The 14,982-nt window shown below is 42.5% G+C and overlaps 1 protein-coding gene across 1 annotated transcript in view; it reads right to left on the bottom strand.

Moving 5' to 3' along the window:
- The window catches only part of SLC9A9 (solute carrier family 9 member A9), a 277,743-nt gene that overhangs the window by 54,773 nt on the left and 207,988 nt on the right, over positions 1-14,982 (bottom strand). The window contains exons 13-14 of the mRNA XM_081190736.1: positions 9,974-10,022; positions 4,280-4,359 (exon numbers count right to left, since the gene is read on the bottom strand). Of these exons, the coding sequence (XP_081046862.1) occupies positions 4,280-4,359; positions 9,974-10,022 (129 nt within the window). The remainder of the gene's footprint in view (positions 1-4,279; positions 4,360-9,973; positions 10,023-14,982) is intronic.

Here is a 14,982-nt window from a genome sequence, read left to right as displayed (position 1 = left end):
GTGAGACCTTCAATAAAATGTTGTGTGGAGTGCTCCTCTTTAGTGTTCCAACCAGCCGTGCCCTCCTGTATGATAGTCTATCCCATTTATCATCCCACCCAGTTTTCCATCCCCCTACAACAGTAAGTAAGTCTGTAACCTGTGGCTGCTGAGTATATTCAGTACTCATTACACTGGGTTTTTTCTTGGGTGGTAGTGGTTCTTTAATCTTTTAAAAGAGTTGTTTTGGGGTTTTTTTTACTTCTGCAAGTCTCAGGGTTCCTACAAGCCTGTTGATACCTTCTTCTTGTGTGTGGGTGTTGGCGTTTTGGCTACGTAAGCAACCAGCCTTGTGCCTGAACATTGGAAATGGAATGACTGAAGGTCTGCCCACTGAGAGATGTCCTATAAACTCTTATCATTGTCTGAATCTGCAGAGAGATAACTAGTCCAGCACCTTCCCTTTCTCATCCAATAAAGGACCATACTCTCTCTGTCTCTTTATAGATCAACTGAGGTCCAGTTTTCAGTGAAGTAGAAAGTCCATGTCTGGGCCATAGCTCTTCAGTTTTCAAAAGGGGGTTCACAGGACTGAATACATCCTCCATACAGAAAACAGCATGAAGTGGTACAAGGCTAGGTTTACTGCCCAGTGAGAACTTGCCTCTGTACAACACAAACCATAGTAAAGCATAAGCAACGAAGAACGGTACTTGCTGGGGAACTAGTTCACTGTGTCTTGTGAAAGAGAGGGAAGCTTTATGCTGCCAAGGAAGGAATAACCACCCAAAGTCATAATCAGTCTGGCCTGTAGGTGGGTAGATGAACACTTTCCAAACCTAAATATGGAGATCCATCAGACCCTGAGCATGAGCAATCTTACTGACTACATTGTTTGACCAACTCAATATGCTCTTAGTGATGCATGATCAATACATTACTAGATGCTTTTGAATTCTGTAGCTGATCTTGCAAAGGGAAGGACAAACAGATTGCAGAACCATCCCACTGAGATAACTGGTCTGTCTCTAAGGAATTAGAACATCTTTCAGAGAGAACGATTCAGCATGTGAAAATGCTTAGATTTGTCAGACCTAGCCAGAGCAGCTTGAACTGTTCATTTCTTCAGAGGTTTGAGCATATAGCTGCTGGCAGGAATAATATGTAAAAATGCTACTTTAAAATGAAAATACATTTGTACGATAATTGCAGGGCAGCGGTTGCGGTAAGTGAGAATGCCAGAGAAAGATTACTGTTTATGACAGAAGGGAGAAATAACTTCTTAAAATGTAGAATTGCTTTCATTTCAAAAGTCATTTCCAAATTCTTTTCAAACATAAATGACTTTTGTTTGAAGCACGGAACACCACAAATCAACTGGTCGACAAAAGGGCCTGTCAAAAATGCATTACCCAGGTTTGCCGCTTAATCCAGGCATGTGACTTCCTTCTGCCCATTTTAAGCATTGCTTGGAAGAAGTACCCAGAACCCCCTCAGGAACAATCAATTAAGCATTTATATTAGAGATTCAACTGCCCCTTCTCCAACTCTCATCCATTCCTCTTCCAAATTTTTACTTCATTTGACATTTGCCTAAAGTATGAACTTGCTCACTGCTCTTAACTCTTCCTGTACATCTAACACTTTTCCTCTTCTCCCCGTTTCCTTTTTCTCAGGCACACCCTGCTGCCTTGTCTCCTTCCCTCACAAAATGTAGTATTTTATTTAATTATAAGAATATTGATTAACCACCAGCTCGTAAGATAATAATGCTATGTACGATAAAATCCTTCAAACACCATTAAATGAGAAAATCATACGGTACAGAACAAATGACCATCACTGAACTAAATCAATTCTTTAGAAATACTCGGGGCGGGAGGGAGGAAATGCTTTCAGCAGCTTATGAAATATCAGAATTGCAGGTGCCTGTCTGATTTAACTAGTACTAGTTCAGTTGGGCTGTAAGGATGGAGAATGAGCAGATTGGAAAACACTTTGTAACTGTTATGTACTGAGTTGAATAGGATCCAAAATGCAGCAGTCTGATTGGTCCTAGAACAATAGGATCCAAAATGCAGCAGTCTGATTGGTCCTGTAACAATAGGATTCAGAATGCAGCAGTCTGATTGGTCCTAGAACAATGCAGCAGTATGACTGTTCCGCAGGAGCCACCCAATCCAGCTCCAGGTGGAAGTGAATCCACAACCTGATTGGCCTACAGGAGAATCCTGGAATTAGCCAATCACATGGAGCACATTGTGTAAATAGGTATATAAAGCAGATATTGTGGGGGAACTTCCATTCCTCCTCACCACTATGAGCTGAATAAAGAGCATGAAATCCACTCTCGACTCGGAGTATATTTCAGTAACCCTTTCCTTTTAATAAAAAAATTCCTTCCAGTAGCACCTTAAAGACCAACTAAGTTAGTTCTTGGTATGAGCTTTCGTGTGCATGCACACTTCTTCAGATACACTGAAACAGAAGTTGCCAGATCCTTCTATATAGTGAGAAGGTGGGGAGGGGTGTTACTCAGAAGGGTGGTGGGAATGGGAGATAGGCAGATAGCTGAGAGAGCCTCTTGACGACTCTTAACGACTGTAATAGGTCTTACAGGAAAAGGCAAGGGGTGGGAAGGTGAGAAATGGTTTAGTTATGTATAGTGAGATAAGAATCCAATGTCTTTGTTCAGTCCAGGTCTGGATTCTTATCTCACTATACATAACTAAACCATTTCTCACCTTCCCACCCCTTGCCTTTTCCTGTAAGACCTATTACAGTCGTTAAGAGTCGTCAAGAGGCTCTCTCAGCTATCTGCCTATCTCCCATTCCCACCACCCTTCTGAGTAACACCCCTCCCCACCTTCTCACTATATAGAAGGATCTGGCAACTTCTGTTTCAGTGTATCTGAAGAAGTGTGCATGCACACGAAAGCTCATACCAAGAACTAACTTAGTTGGTCTTTAAGGTGCTACTGGAAGGAATTTTTTTATTTTGACTATGGCAGACCAACACGGCTACCTATCTACTACCTTTCCTTTTAATATCTCAAAAGCCATCTCGCTAAGCTGTCTTTTCACCTGCAGGGGGAAAGAAGATGCTGGGATACTGTGTGTTTTCTGCTGAGAGTGGAAAGTACAGCGTTCTGTACGTTTTTCCTCACCAAACAAAAATGAAACTTAGAGTGATTTGGAGTTGGAAGAGAGAGCCTTAAGCTGCCTCCATGGCCAACCTTCCTTCACATTGACTCAGGCAATTTTTTTTTAAAAAGTGGATAGAAGTAAATAATTCCACCCAACGTATAGTTTGAGCCTCACTTTCTAGCCTCATTTTCCCCTCTTTTCCTGCATCTATTGGTGCACAGTATATTGCTTATAACCTTTAAGATATCCATAGTCACAGACTTTTCTCTCTGAAGAAGAAATGGCATCAGCATGTTTCTAAAGCCTGCTCTGATGCCACTTGGCATTAATTTTTAAACACCTTTTCCTTTTATACTGCAGTGCAAATTGAATTTTTAGCTGCGCCCGTAAAAAAAAGGTAGAACACTATATCTGAAATCTTATTTACTCACAGTTTTCATATGAGTATCTTTCCATATCATGACTTCAATAACGGATTTTCAAAGGGAAAAGTAATTATCTACTGTGGGAAGCAATAAAAGTTAGAGTTGCCTGTAAAAAAATAAAAATCTGTTGAGGATATATTGGATTTGAAGGGAGTAGACAACATGGAGCCTTCCAGATGTTGTCCCATCAGCCGTAGTCAAGATGACCACTGGTCAGGAATGATGGGCGCTCAATTCCTATTCAACTGATGGAAGGCCATGGGATACCAAATGGATACAACTCGTTATTCAGACCCCCCCCAGAAAGTTACCTTGTGGACTTATATAAGTAAAAATTTAAAAAGCAGGATAGTAAGTGTCACAAGTAGATAAATAACTATTTTATCTCCAAGAGTTTCGGAATTATTTTTGGCACCTGTCTGTCACAAGAGACAATGGAGTCATAATTTGTCATACAAACCGAATATGCCTTTATTGATGTAAGGTGTACTGAGAATTGTTCAATCTTAGTCTCTAGAAATGTTTTAAAACAGTGTTTCTCTATCTCAGGACTTACCTTAAACTCCCTGCCACTATTTCCCCCCAGTAGCAACAATATGATTCAATTTCACACTGTACTTAAAAATTAAAGGAAATTCCAGTTGCCTTGCTAAATTTATCTAAATTATTTTCGCCTTTAATGAAATTATTTTCCATAAATTATTAGTACTAGCATGATAAAAGGATACTTGTGGTCAAAACCATACCATATTCTGAAGAGCCAAGCGCTTTCTGCTTTGGTTGTGTTTCTTTCCAGGTTATTTGCAGCCTGCAATAATATATTTTTGAAAAACGTTTTTTTAAAAAAACACCTGCAGATGTTTTATAAGCAGCACCTAAGCTAAATTAAAAATGTAAGCCATTTTAAACACATTTCAGTTCACCATTTATATCTTAAACTAAGCAGATTAACTATTAAGAAGGGCTCAGAAACAGATTTTTTTTTAAAAAAAACAGCAGCTAAAATTGCTTACCATTAAGAGACCAGCTACCACTTAGGTTGCAATCCTGACCTCCCTTACCTGGGAGTAAGACCCATTGAATTCAATAGGAATTACTTCTGAGTAGACATTGTTAGGATTGTACTGTTAGTTACAAAGTATACTTATATCGCACCTCCCCCCACACCATGGAATTGAATGATTCATATATGGAGTTTCCAGGGAGGTCTTCCATTCAGGTAACTTCACCAGCCACCTTGGGAAGGGACATGGCTCAGTGGTAGAGCTTTCCATGCAGAAGGTCCCAAGTTCAATCCCTTGTGTCTCAAGGTAGGGCTAGGAGAAAACTCTGTCTGAAACCCCGGAGAGCAGCTGCCAGCCAGTGTATATCAGGGAATAACCAGATGTTATTGAGCTAGATGGACCAGTGTATAAGGCACCTTCCTGTGTGCAGCTGCCATCAATTTCATTGGGATCTACCTGCAGGAGAACTGTCTGGAGGCTTGTGGCCAAAATTTGGGTATTACGAATCAACAGTGGACTAAGTGAAATCCTATCTCTTGAGTCACACCTGCTCAGAATGCAAGTGTTGGGCTGCCATATTTCAGAAAGTGAAAATCCGGACTCAAAAGCTGTTGAGCTTTTAAAAAGGAAATATACACTTGCGACACGGGGGCTGCCATAGGTCCGAATCCCAGCTATGTATGGGGAATTACAGACATATGGGAATCCCAAGTGGCACAAAGGGAGCACTTTCCACAAATGTTCCCTAGCCGTAGAGGAGAGGATGGTAAAAGCACAGAGGAATATGACAGCAACCATCATGGGAACCAACCATCGTGACTAGTATCTATTGATGTTTTATTGACCTTCTTGTAATTTGTTAGCTGTATGTTTCAATGAGCAGTCTATAATCATTTAAATAATTAAATAGTCGTTACTGATAGCCTTATCTTCTATAAATTTGGCTGTTCCCAAGGCCTAGGGTTGCCATACGTCTGGAATTTCCCGGATATATCCAGAATACTGCATTTGGAAGCAGAGTCCGGATGGAAATCGCTGAAATGTCTTGGAAAATCTGGATGTATAGCAACCTATGTTGGCAGTGTTGTTTTTGGTGATTTTTCTTAAAAATATCTCAAGCTCAACAACTTTGCTCAAATATGGCAATCCTACCAACGCCAGCATATTGAGACTACTAGATTGACCTATAAACTAAATTTAACTTCTTTTTTGTTTATCCTTCTTCTCCTGCAGTGATGTAGGATTTTAATCTTTGGGTATGGATCTGTTTTTGAGCAAATTGGATCATGCACCATATTTTTCTTTGCTGCATCAGTACTCATAGAATAACTCAGCATTTATTTTTATTAATGATTCATTTTTTTAAAAAAAAAGCTGCTGAGGGACACTGTATTCTGTGATCAATAAAAACAGTATTTCTTCTCCATTGCTGCGGTGGGAATACTTTCTATTTTGCTCCTGCCAAGCTTAGATGTCATTTGGTTTTATTTTATTTTATTTTTGTTTATAGCTTACAAAAAGGTCATTGCTACGGGGATCATAATCTTCCAATAATTATGACATGTTTCCTTCCTCCTGTCTACCTTCTCATGCCATGTGAGAAAACCAACACTGGAATTAGTTTCTAAGATTTTATTCATTGATTTCAAATGCACTCTGTTGTTTTACAAGATGACTGGGGAGCATTGTCCTATAGTGCACCCCGTGGAAATGTCTCTGTAGCTTTGAATGATATACTACACATACAGCTCAATTGGTTAGAGCGTGGTACTACTGATAAACGCCAAGGTTGCAGGTTTGATCCCTGTATGGAACAGCTGCATAGTCCTGACTAGATGATCCTCAAGGAAGGTTCCTTCCAACTCTACAATTCTATGATTCTATATATAATCCCGAACAAAGTGGCTAGTTGTTGCTGGAGATGTCTCCTGTTCTGCACTGCATCTCCTGGCCCCCCTTCCTGTACATAGGAAGGGACTAGAATATGTATGTATTAATGAATAAAGCATTTGTTTATTCATTTAGTGTCTGTCTGTTGCCACGTGAAATTCTCTGTATAGGAGTTCTTTGAGCTTTCCAGGGAATATTGGTCAGATGTGTTTCAAGACCATCTCAAATGGGTCACTTTCCTGGAGGTGTGACTATATCATACACAGCGTTCCCAAAACTTATTTTGGGATGCACACCCCAAACTCCTTATTATTTTGGCTATTATATTATATTCTTGTATTATACTCACTATTATTGAAACACCCCAGACCATATAGGGTTGTATTCAACACTACTGCTCCACATGTGTCACTGACTTTTGCTTGTGCAACCTAATGTCCTCCTCCTCTCCCATGTAGTTCCCTGAGCATCTACAAAATCTGCTCCAGAGATTGGGGGGGGGGGACAACGATAACGATAACCAGTTTTAATATAATAAAGGAGTTTAAAATACCAAATAATCTTCATTAAGTTAGCCAGCTCTCCCTTGGGACTTGACAAGAGGCCCAGAGTGTTCTTCCAAAACACCTGAACAAAATATGTACTATAAAAAGACTCTCCAAGGAGATGCACTTAAGAGCCAAATGAATGACTCTTACAAAATATACTTGTTTATCGTAAGGAAGAAATTAGATTTCATTTTTTCCCTAACAGCAACAACACCAGAGTTTTATAAGAGAGCATGTAGCCCTTCCTAATGTCCATGGAAATGACATTTATATGAATCTGTTTGGCAATGAAATCCTCACCAGACGTCCTTCTCCATGCACCCTACCTTTGGGTGGTAGCAGGCAGTGGGATGGTGCGGTCAGGGTGAGATTGTTCACCTGCCTTCTAAACACTGAGCATTGCTGCCAGTTTTGGTGGAGGGGGGTAGGTTGAGGTGCAGTGCAAGTACAGCAGCAGGAGCATCAGATGGACTCTACACTTATACCTGCACCATGCCTTGCTCCCCATTCTCCTCTCTCTCAAGAACAAGCAGCAGTGCTTGGTGTTCAGAAGGCAGGTGAGCAGCACTGAGCCATCTGCACGACCTCACTGATCTTTGGGGATAAGGCAGGTGACTATCAGACTGGGTGGACAGTATCCAATATCCACATTGTATCAGCACAAGGATTTCCAGTTGCAAAAGAGAATTTCCCCCTCCATTCCCTACATAAACCCTGCACTTTCTCCATCTCCACAGGACTCCCTGGGGGCATGGGGAGAGAAGAGGGAAGGGATGTGCAGCCAAAAGTCCTTGCACTGAAGGCATGAGCTAGTTGAATGCTACCCAGATTCACTAGATCTCCCATATACAGTAGCCTCTAGTGGCTCCACCCTCTACCTTGGTGCTGACCCCTGACACTAGGCCTAGGTGGTGCCACAATCATGGAACTCACTTGTTAGACATATTTACCTGGTACCATTATCATTGTTTTTAGAAAGCAGGCTGAATTTGTTAGTTAAGATTTAAATGGTGATTAGGATTTATTTATTTTTGGCTGTGATTTCTTGCTGTTTGTATTTTTATTATCACTGCTTTAAGATTTCATGACTACTGTTGCTATTTGCAACCTTTTCTAGTTGTATCTGCAAGCTTGAGGTCTTTTATGGCGGGCAGGCAGGAAATAATTCTTCCTTTTTTTAATTAACTAAATAAATGAGGAAACTTAATGATAACCTTTCCCCTGCTGGTGTACATCAAGGCTAGCTTTGTATTCTAAACATGCTTGAAACACAGCGAAGTGGCTGCATTCAATTATTCCTGAACATTATTGATGGTCTCACAATATTGCATTATGAAAGACTATTAGTGGATGAGTGGAAATAAATGAGCTACGAGTCCGTCGCAGGGCAAGTGATAAATGCACTGGGAAGTGACAGATCTGACGTGGCACAAAAAGTTGTGAATGCTTCGATAAGGATAACGTAATGTAAACTGCAGTGGTTGACTTGTTGGTGCAGGAAGGTTGTGTGCCTGCATTGCTGCCATTTACTAAGAGGAGGGGTGAGACAAGGGGAAGGGCAGCATGCTGTGGGCGCAGTGGCAGGAGCATCAAATTGACTCCACTGCCATGGCTGCACCATGCAAAGCTCCCGGTACCCCTGCTCTCAGTAAGAGGCTACGACACTCAGTGTCAGGAAGCCAGGTGCACAACCCTGCCCTGCCAACAGTGTCCCGCCAACCACTGCTGAGTTTAACCATGCCAATGTGAGTCCAGGGGACTGTTCTTGACTGCAGACTACAAGACAGAAGTACCCACTTCAAGAGAAGGCTCTTGTCACCTTCCTTCTCTCAAAACTGAAAGCGACAAAGCAATAGTTTGGAAATGCCCACAACCTTACAAGGGCACTTATATAATCTGTGGAGTGAGGAACCTGTGACCTTTCAGATGTTGTGGGATTCCGACGCCTGTCAACTTCTGTCAGCATGGCCAACGGTTGGAGATGAGGAGAGCTGTAGTCCAGCAACATCTGGGAGGCCATTGGTTCCCCACCCCTGCTTTAGAGACTAGCAGCATGATGATATGGTACCCACGCAAGTAGCGCAATGGGTTGATACAGGGGGGGAAAGTCTGTGCATCTTACATATGCCTATCTAGCCCTTCCTCTTAATGTGATGCAAGTTATCCATGTTGCCTTGCACAGGTGAAGGGGGCCAGATGAAGAAAAGGAAAAGGGGCAAAGATGGTTCTGTTGAACTCTGTGGATAGCTTCTACATGTGTGTAGTGCCCACATCATAGGCTTGGATTATGTCTTAACACATTTATTGTGGCCTGGGCATTCATAGGTCTACTTTGTCAGAAGCATGAAGTGGACAGTTGAGTTGGAATGGTGAAGATGCAAGAAACTGCTATGCAAACTGAGATTTGCAGAAATGATTGAACACGTGCTAAAAACTAGGGATTGACTCTACATGCTAGGCCTTGCCAGGAACCGCTCAGTTCTCAGAATAGAGTCCACAGACTCCAGAAGAGACAGATGGTATTAAAATATATTCAGACAGTTATGTTAAAATGGCAAATGCACATTTATAATATCCTGACCTAGACTTGGTCCCCGAAGTTCAGAATCTGAATAATATATAATTCCCTGATTTATTCCTGGGGATTAAACTATTTTCTGAAGTGCTTTTATTATGAAAAATGCATCAGATTACAAATGACATTCGTTATATCAAAACATAAAGTCTGCTATTCTTCAACATATATTCATGTTCATTGGAAACTCCTTATCAAACTATATTTCATTTTACAGTCTGGGAGTCAATAGAATGCAAGAAGTTCACGTCGGAATATTGTGATTTGGGGGGCAAAAGTGGTCATTTCCCTTGGGGTTCCTGGAAGTTACAGCAGAGATTTTTTTGATATTTTTTTAAGTCCGTGAAGCACATGTGTTTGAACACAGATCTCTTTCAAATGTTTCTATTTTAGATTGCAACTTGCCTGAGTAGCAGTTTCTGTCTTCAGATCCTCATCTGGATCGATACCCACCCTGTTAAAAAAGAAAGAAAGAAAGCAAATGGTGAATGCAGGAAAACATACTAATTGTGACTTCTCTGTAAGAGAGCAGATAATATGAAAACAACGTAAAACTAGCAAAATGTTGAGATAAAAATTTTTCAGGAGATGTGTCCTCCCAGTCACCTATAATTACATTGCTATTGAAATGGATGTCAATCAACAAGAGTGCAAAACAAGGGCCCAGGCATACCTAGGCTTTGGTGTTTTCTTGCTCTGATGGTCATAATATTAGGCTGCTTTATAGAGTAAGTAAATGATTCCATGAGTCTGGATAACATTCCTTTGGCGCATCAATGTTTTGAAGCATTCAGTCCCCTTTACTTAGACATGCACTAAGATGTTTTGGTGCCTGAGGCAGACGATCCAAAGGGTGTCTCCCATGTTGGTAAAACATGTGATAATGAAATTAAAAATTAATAAACGATGATACACTAAATGATGTCTGTACAAAAAAAATCTTGTACTCGAGCTGGATAGCTTCATCTTGTTTAATAGAAGGACCAGCAAGGTCTTTACTAAATAATTTGTTACCCTCATGGCCACTGCTTGGATAAGGTGTTTGTGTGCTGGAATAAACCCTGAATGCACTAATGGACCATTTGACCCTGTAAGGCTTTTGGGTAAGGCAGCCTTGGGTACTGAGCATACCCAGCCAGACATGGTGGAACAAGGATTTATTTTTTACTTTTGTCTAGATCCTTGTTAGGCAAATTCTCCAGAAACATACCTCCTGATGGCATCATTATGCCACAGTACTAGTGAACATCTCCTAGTAAGGTGTAGAACTGACCCAGCAGATCAAATCTGTTGCACCTTTGGAAGAACCAAGACTTCAATTCATTTGAGAGGTCCAGACTGCTTAACTATTGGGGTTGGTGGGGTGATGTCTCATCTTTCAAGGAATGCATGAGGGGAATCATGGGGCCATACTTGCTAGCCCCATACATTGGTATGTTTACAGAGCCGCTTCGCGTGTGGCTGGTGGATTGTGTGGGTGGTATGCAAAGTTTTGGCATGTGACTGTACTCTTCCTGCCAATGAATGACAGCTGTTTGCATAAACACCTTTATATTATGCCATGAAGAAATCTGAGTAACAGAAACACCAAAGTTCTTAAGAGAGCTAAATACCCACAGCAGAACAACATATAGTTAATGTTCTATATGCTTAACTGGACTATTACAAAGCCTTTTGCTATGCAGTTCACAATGCATACCGAATAAGTACACAAATATATACAGCAGAACATGGTGCATGGACATTTTCTTTGGTCAAATGCCATGGATAATTTGGGAGAGGAAGGCATGATGTTACTGCTAAGCAAGAAGGGTATCTCAAAGAGTAGGCCAAATGCAGAAGGCTTGGCATGGCAGAAACCAGACAACTAGGGTGTGACCTCCCCCTCCATTCTCTCTATATATCACATGAGCATCAAATAATATGCCTGAATCAACCACTGGTTTATGGGGCTGGAAAAAGACATAGGTTCTCCATTCTTGTTCTGAGTTCTTATTCCAGTGTTGGCCTCAGTGGATTTCTTTGCTTCTCTTTTGTGGGTTGAAGTGACAGCTATGATTCGCAATATCAGAAGAAAGAAAGATGTGGTGAAAGTAGGAACAGATTGTGCAGCACAGATATCTGTGACTGGATGCCCCCTAATTTCTGACAAGCTGCCCTTTTTGAGCTGGTCTAGTGAGCTAATGTACAGTGCACTGATGCAGGGGAAATGTATTCTTCGACCAAATGTTTCATTAAGACCACTTTGCAGTTTGCTTAGCGTTTTATCTCTCTATGCATTAACTCCCTGTCAATTATAACAAATCACAACTGCATTTTAAAAATTCCATTTCTACTTTTTGTAGGAATCATTTGATCCATTAAAAAGATTATTTCTTTAATGTTTAGACAATTTATAACCCACTTTTCAATTTATTTAGTTTCTTAGGGTGAAAACAAACAAACTTAAACTAAAATTGAATACAGTTATTATAAAATACAATTATTATGAAATAACTATGACCAGTTGAATAAATCAGTCAAAAGGAACTAGTAGATAGGATGAAACATACTGTGTAAAATCAATTTGACGGACACTTATATTAAAAAAACCCACAGTCTACAAATAAAGGTCTCAAAAGCTCACTTAAGAAACACATGCTTCCAGATATGGCAGATCTCAGCTGGTAAAGTGTTCCACAGGTACAGGCAGGGCTAACAATGAAGAACATCCTCTAATATTAGAGAAGGATGTTACCTGCAGTGCTATCAGAGCTCTTTGAAAGGGAAGGTACTTAATTGAGACGGGGTTCTGTCTTTTCAGTATATCTCAGACCAAGGCTGCATAGCAAGAGTGTGGAACCTGTGTCTCTCCTGAGTTGCTGAACTACACCATCTCTTCATGTTGGCTTGGGACTGTTGGGAGCAATGTATGAATGGCCACAGGTTTCCCATCCGTGCTGCACAGAGCTCTGAAGTTAAGAAGTAACACCTCGAGTTCACCCCAGACAGAGGCACTGACTTGGGCCCCAGACTCTGGGTGCCCAGCGGCACATGAGATGTGACGTAACATCATGATGTCACATCATATTGTGCTGCTCGGCTTCTGCTGCTCGGCTCTCTTGCACTGCGGTGGGGCCAGGGTCTCTACCTCCATCATGGGGTCTCTGTTGGGGCCCACTGCGGCCACAGATGTACCCCAGAAGCATGGCTGCAGCGGGCCTCAATAGAGGCCCCATGGTGGATGTGGAGGCCCCAGCCCAGTAGACGCCACAGCGCCAGACAGTCAGAGGTAAGGCAATGGGCAGCAGTGGCAGAGGCCAGGCACCCACAGTGAAAATTTTGTGGGTGCCCACCTGTGACCCCAGAACTCAGCAGTGGTTTGCAACATGGGTGTTATACATTCCCAGAGAAAACAAGAAACTGTTTGTATCACAGCCATAACACTTCAAGACGTGCACTCAGAATGTTCACTTTATAACTCAATTTTCCGTTTCAAAGTTTAGTTATAACTCAAAATCCACATGCTGATTGAGCAAGAAGCATAACGATAGAATTTCCTTAGGTATTATAATCCATTCTTTCAGTTACTAAGGAAGTTCCAGAAATACTTATCCTATTGATTGTTTTAGATGCCATATCAGCTTAGATCTTTTGAAGTGCATAATGAATGTGGACAGTTTATCCATGGAGAAGTGTCTACTGTTTCACTCACAGTTATTTCAGTGCGGCTTAGAGATGGAAAACATTTGGCCCTTATACTCCATGCATACCCTAAGGCGGTGCTTTTGTGTAATGAATCTTCAAAACCAGCACATTTCTATCCATCACACTTGCCAAGAGAAGCTTTAAGAGGTAATCATTGTGTGTCCTAAGGGCTCAGAAGCCAAAAAGCACATCTAAAGAAGCCTACATTTGTAATGTCTTGAAGGGCTGAATCAAGGTTTTGAAGGCAGTAACAGCAAAGGAATGATAGGGTAGTCACAAGATCACGTGCCTCTGATGAGAGTCAGTTCATCTGCCTGACCATTTGGCTTTGGCGGAGATGGTGGAGAGCCTGGCTATTTTTGATTTGCCTATCATAAGCACAGACAGCACAGGAAGCTTTTCTAAAGGGGCTTCAGTAATGGCATTCTGTGTCACAAACTCTGACTCCATTTCACTTATTGTCAAGAGCCAATAGGGAAAATGAGCTGATAGGCATGCATATAATGGTTGTACAAAGCGGCTGATTACATTTGCAGTCCCAAACACAGCATGCTCCCTGTAGACGGATGACTGATGTATTTAAAGGTAAAGGTAAAGGTACCCCTGACCATTAGGTCCAGTCATGACCGACTCTGGGGTTGCGCCGCTCATCTCGCTTTAGGCCAGCATGACTAAGCCGCTTCTGGTGAACCAGAGCAGCGCACGGAAATGCCGTTTACCTTCCCGCTAGAGCAGTACCTATTTATCTACTTGCACTTTGATGCACTTTCGAACTGCTAGGTTGGCAGGAGCTGGGACCGAGCAACGGGAGCTCACCCTGTCGCGGGGATTCGAACCACCGACTTTCTGATCGGCAAGTCCTAGGCTCTGTGGTTTAACCCACAGCGCCACCCGCGTCCCTCACTGATGTATTTAGAGCAGTGTTTCCCAAACGTTTTTGGGCAACGGCACACCTGTGTACTGAAAAAAAATCTCGCGGCACACCACCATTAAAGCCCCGCCCCGTGACGTCAGCGCGCAGCGTCATGCCGGGAGGGACGCACAAAAGTGAACGTTTTTTCCCTCGGCAGCTCCTCTCAGCTGCGCTCAATCCGCCTCGGAGCGCAGGAGCGATGCCTCTCTCTGGCTCTCCCTCCGCGCAGGCTGAGGGAGGGAGGGAGGGGCGCGTGTGACCCGTCTCTGCTGGGAGACCAAACCCAGCGAGACAGAGTCACGCGGAGGGAGAGCCAGGCAGCGCTGCCGGCTGTGAGGAGGAGCGCCAGGCAGCAGCAGGAGGCGCGGCCTCTCCTCGCCGCCGCCGCCCCGCCTCTCGCCGCCCGACTCGCCCGCCTCCCTCCAGGCATCTCGCGGCACACCAGCCGATGTCTCACGGCACACTCGTGTGCCGCGGAACACCGGTTGGGAAACACTGATTTAGAGGATAACAAATTGACACAGCAACTTTATGGGATTAAAAACTGGCCATAACTTTATTGATTACAGATGTAGGTAGGCTTTGGCTCAGTCATTGGGCATGTATCCAGAATTAGTCTCCTGACTGAAGGTGGAAATTTTGACCCGGGTTGTGCCTGGGTTAAGGATCATCTCAAGATGCAGGTCAACTAAGCTGCCCTATGTACCTGCTGTGATTGGAAGTACTATGGCCCACCTGCCCTCGGCTTGGCTTCAGGACAGAAACTTCCACCCATATCCTTTTACCTTGTGACACTGCACCTGAATGGGATCGG

The sequence above is a fragment of the Podarcis bocagei genome (genome assembly GCF_964188305.1).
Source record: "Podarcis bocagei genome assembly, chromosome: 4".
In the NCBI taxonomy this organism is placed as follows: Eukaryota; Metazoa; Chordata; class Lepidosauria; order Squamata; family Lacertidae; genus Podarcis; species Podarcis bocagei.
Note: the sequence above shows the minus strand (reverse complement) of the source record. Positions and strands in the feature narration are given on the sequence as shown.